Genomic DNA, 3,013 nt, shown 5'->3' with positions numbered 1-3,013 from the left:
TTCCTCGCGTTGGAGACACTAATCCTGTGCCATAAAGAAGACGCAGTATCCTTGTGTACTGTACCTTGCTCGCATCCTAAGTAGAGAACGTGCCTTATTGTGAAAGCTTTCCCTAAGAAAAAAAAAAAAAAGAAGACACCCAAACCGTCAACATGGGCTGCGTCAGCAAGTATGGTCTTCTCACAATCAATTTCTTCGTACTGGTAAGTGAGTCGTACGAGATGCGGAATATCAGCAGTATTGACGCAAACTCAACTCGAATACAATGCATACTTCCAAGAGGATTCATGAACATTTTGTGAAGCTTCATGTTCATGGTCAATGCCTCATCTTCAGCACTTATATCCAACTGTACAATGTTTTTACCAAATAATCCTCCGCTTCTCGCCAGGCCTTTGGGCTGTGCGTGATCGGAGTGTCGGCAGCCATTCTCCACCAAAACACCATCTACGGGGTGCTGCTTTCCAACCTATTTTACTCAGTACCCCTGATCATCCTACTGTCAGGCATATTCCTGACATGTCTAGGGGTGTTGGGTTGCCTCGGCGCCATCAAAGAGCATCCAGTTCTCCTCAAATTAGTAAGTTGACCAAAATATTTCAGGAAATAAAGATTGAAAGAAAGTATGAATAAGACAGATTATTGTCGTATGTAACCCTTTTGAGACTCAAACGAAATGTAACAAATGAATTCATTTTAATTTTCTATGTGTGCTTTTAAACGAGTTACAACACAACAAAGTGTATTAATTCTGTTTAAATTCAGCAGGTGGGAATATTATAAGTTGCTCTAAAGTACAAAATAACAAGTTGGTTCTCTTGCTCATCTTTATACATTTCTCCTCCCTTCCAGTACGCGGTAGTGATCACGGTGATACTCATTGTAACAATGACAGCCGGCATAACGATGCTCGTCTTCACGGCCAACACGTCTAGCTTCCTCGTGCGTGGCATGACCAACGTGTTCAATGAATACGGTGAAGAGGACAAGGAATACATCACCCACGACCTTGACATTTTCCAGCAGACGGTGAGTGACGGAAGGTTGTCGGATCTGGAGAAAAATTGAAACTCAGGTCGTTCTCTCTCTCTCTCTCTCTCTCTCTCTCTCTCTCTCTCTCTCTCTCTCTCTCTCTCTCTCTCTCTCTCTCTCTCTGTTAACGTAGTCAGTGAATAAGTGCCTAAAACAACGATATGAATCAGCAAGTTAATGCATGATACTTGTTCAGCTATTGTTGTATGTACAGGTAAAAAATATGAAACCATTATTTTTTCCCCGCCTCTGTAGATGCATTGCTGCGGCATCATCAGCTACACTGACTGGGCTAACTTCACCTTCGGCAACAACACTAACGTGGCTGACGGCTGCTGTAGAAACCAGACGGTGGGTTGTGGGGAGGACTTATTGCAAGACCCTGACGTGGAGGACCTGGTGTACACGACCGGTTGCCTCTCCTTCGTCGTGAATGCTTTCGATGCCATTTGTCTGACGCTCGGTATCCTCACCTTTGCTCTTGCTTGCTTCCAGGTGAGATGTGTGTGTGTGTGTGTGTGTGTGTGTGTGTGTGTGTGTGTGTGTGTGTGTGTGTGTGTGTGTGTGTGTGTGTGTGTGTGTGTGTGTGTTTAGGGATGTTATTTGATTTGATTGGACATAGGGTATCATGCAGTACTGTTTTATATTTCGTTATTTGTACTTTGTGTTTTATCATGTATTATGTTATATTCATTTTTATATTAAGTACTGTTTTATATGATGAATTTCTAAGCTGACACGTTACTTTTTATGTGCCAATAATCTAACGTGTGTATGTGTGCGGTGGGGGTTAATCTCTATGTACTGTACATTATTACATATTTTTTTCCTCTTCCCTCTACAGGCTCTGAGCATTGCCTGGGCATGCATCATCGCTAAAGACTCGAGGAGATACGAGCACATCTAAAGAATGAATGCACAAGACCGTGATAATTCGAAATTAATTTTTCATTCATATTCAATCTGGCTGCCACGCTGCACAAGACTTTCTAGTTTCCCTTATCCTTATTCTGTCCATTTCTCTAATGCAAGAGTTAACATAATTCTTAATTATTCGTTCCCTTTTCTGGTGAACTCTGGTATTTCCTATATTCTGTATTTTCTCCTTCGTATGACCTGAACTTATTCAAGAGGAATTTTCAAGACACAAATATTAAACGATCGTTATTTTGAGGCATTTTTTTTTTTTGCCCTTTTTTGATGTCCTTGGCAAGTGCCCTTCTTACAAGAAAAAATAAGTGGTGCAACATCATGGACACACGGCGTGCACATCAAGACAATGAGGAAGCTACGCTGAGTCTACACAGAAAATAGGCGATAGATTATCGGTGGTGAACGATATTTCTTCATTGGTCTTGTAGCTTATTCATATTATAACTTGTTGGTTGTTGTTGCTGCCATTATCATTACTATTATTATTGATGTTATCATTATCCTTATTATTATCATTATCATTACTCTCCGTACTACTACTACTACTACTACTACTACTACTACTACTCCTAACACTACTACTCTACTATTACAACTACAACTACTGCTAATATTTCTCCTGTTGTTATGGTTGTTGCTGTTGTTGTTGCTGCTGCTAATATTACTACTGCTATTTCTTCTTCTACTAATACTGCTACTGCTGCTACTTTTACTACTTTGATCTCTCTCTCTCTCTCTCTCTCTCTCTCTCTCTCTCTCTCTCTCTCTCTCTCTCTCTCTCTCTCTCTCTCTCTCTCTCTCTCTCTCTCTCATATGTTCATGTTCTCACTGTGACTACGTATACATTATTACTGATACCACTTAGTCTTCGCTTCTGCGTTCCTTCCCGCCTACGACTGTTCTCTTCTCTTATCTCCCTCACTCTCCTCCACTTCACTTTCTCGTTTCTCTCCTTATCGTACTTTTTTTTGCCTTATCGTCTCATATCACCAATGTGGCTTCACTCACCTTTCGTGCTTATTACTCCTGCTCCTACCACCCTTAGGAC

General features: G+C 41.1%; 1 protein-coding gene across 1 annotated transcript in view; it reads left to right on the top strand.

Annotated features, from left to right (window-relative positions):
- LOC123503554 (CD63 antigen-like) overlaps window positions 1–3,013 on the top strand; it is a 3,956-nt gene continuing 943 nt past the window's right edge. The window contains exons 1-5 of the mRNA XM_045253414.1: window positions 1–203; window positions 392–580; window positions 853–1,029; window positions 1,288–1,527; window positions 1,877–3,013. The exon at window positions 1,877–3,013 is cut by the window's right edge and continues 943 nt beyond it. Coding sequence (XP_045109349.1) covers window positions 153–203; window positions 392–580; window positions 853–1,029; window positions 1,288–1,527; window positions 1,877–1,939 — 720 coding nt within the window. The 5' untranslated portion in view covers window positions 1–152 and the 3' untranslated portion in view covers window positions 1,940–3,013. The remainder of the gene's footprint in view (window positions 204–391; window positions 581–852; window positions 1,030–1,287; window positions 1,528–1,876) is intronic.

The sequence above is a fragment of the Portunus trituberculatus genome, chromosome 14 (assembly GCF_017591435.1).
Source record: "Portunus trituberculatus isolate SZX2019 chromosome 14, ASM1759143v1, whole genome shotgun sequence".
In the NCBI taxonomy this organism is placed as follows: Eukaryota; Metazoa; Arthropoda; class Malacostraca; order Decapoda; family Portunidae; genus Portunus; species Portunus trituberculatus.
This window is presented reverse-complemented; position numbering and strand designations above follow the sequence as displayed.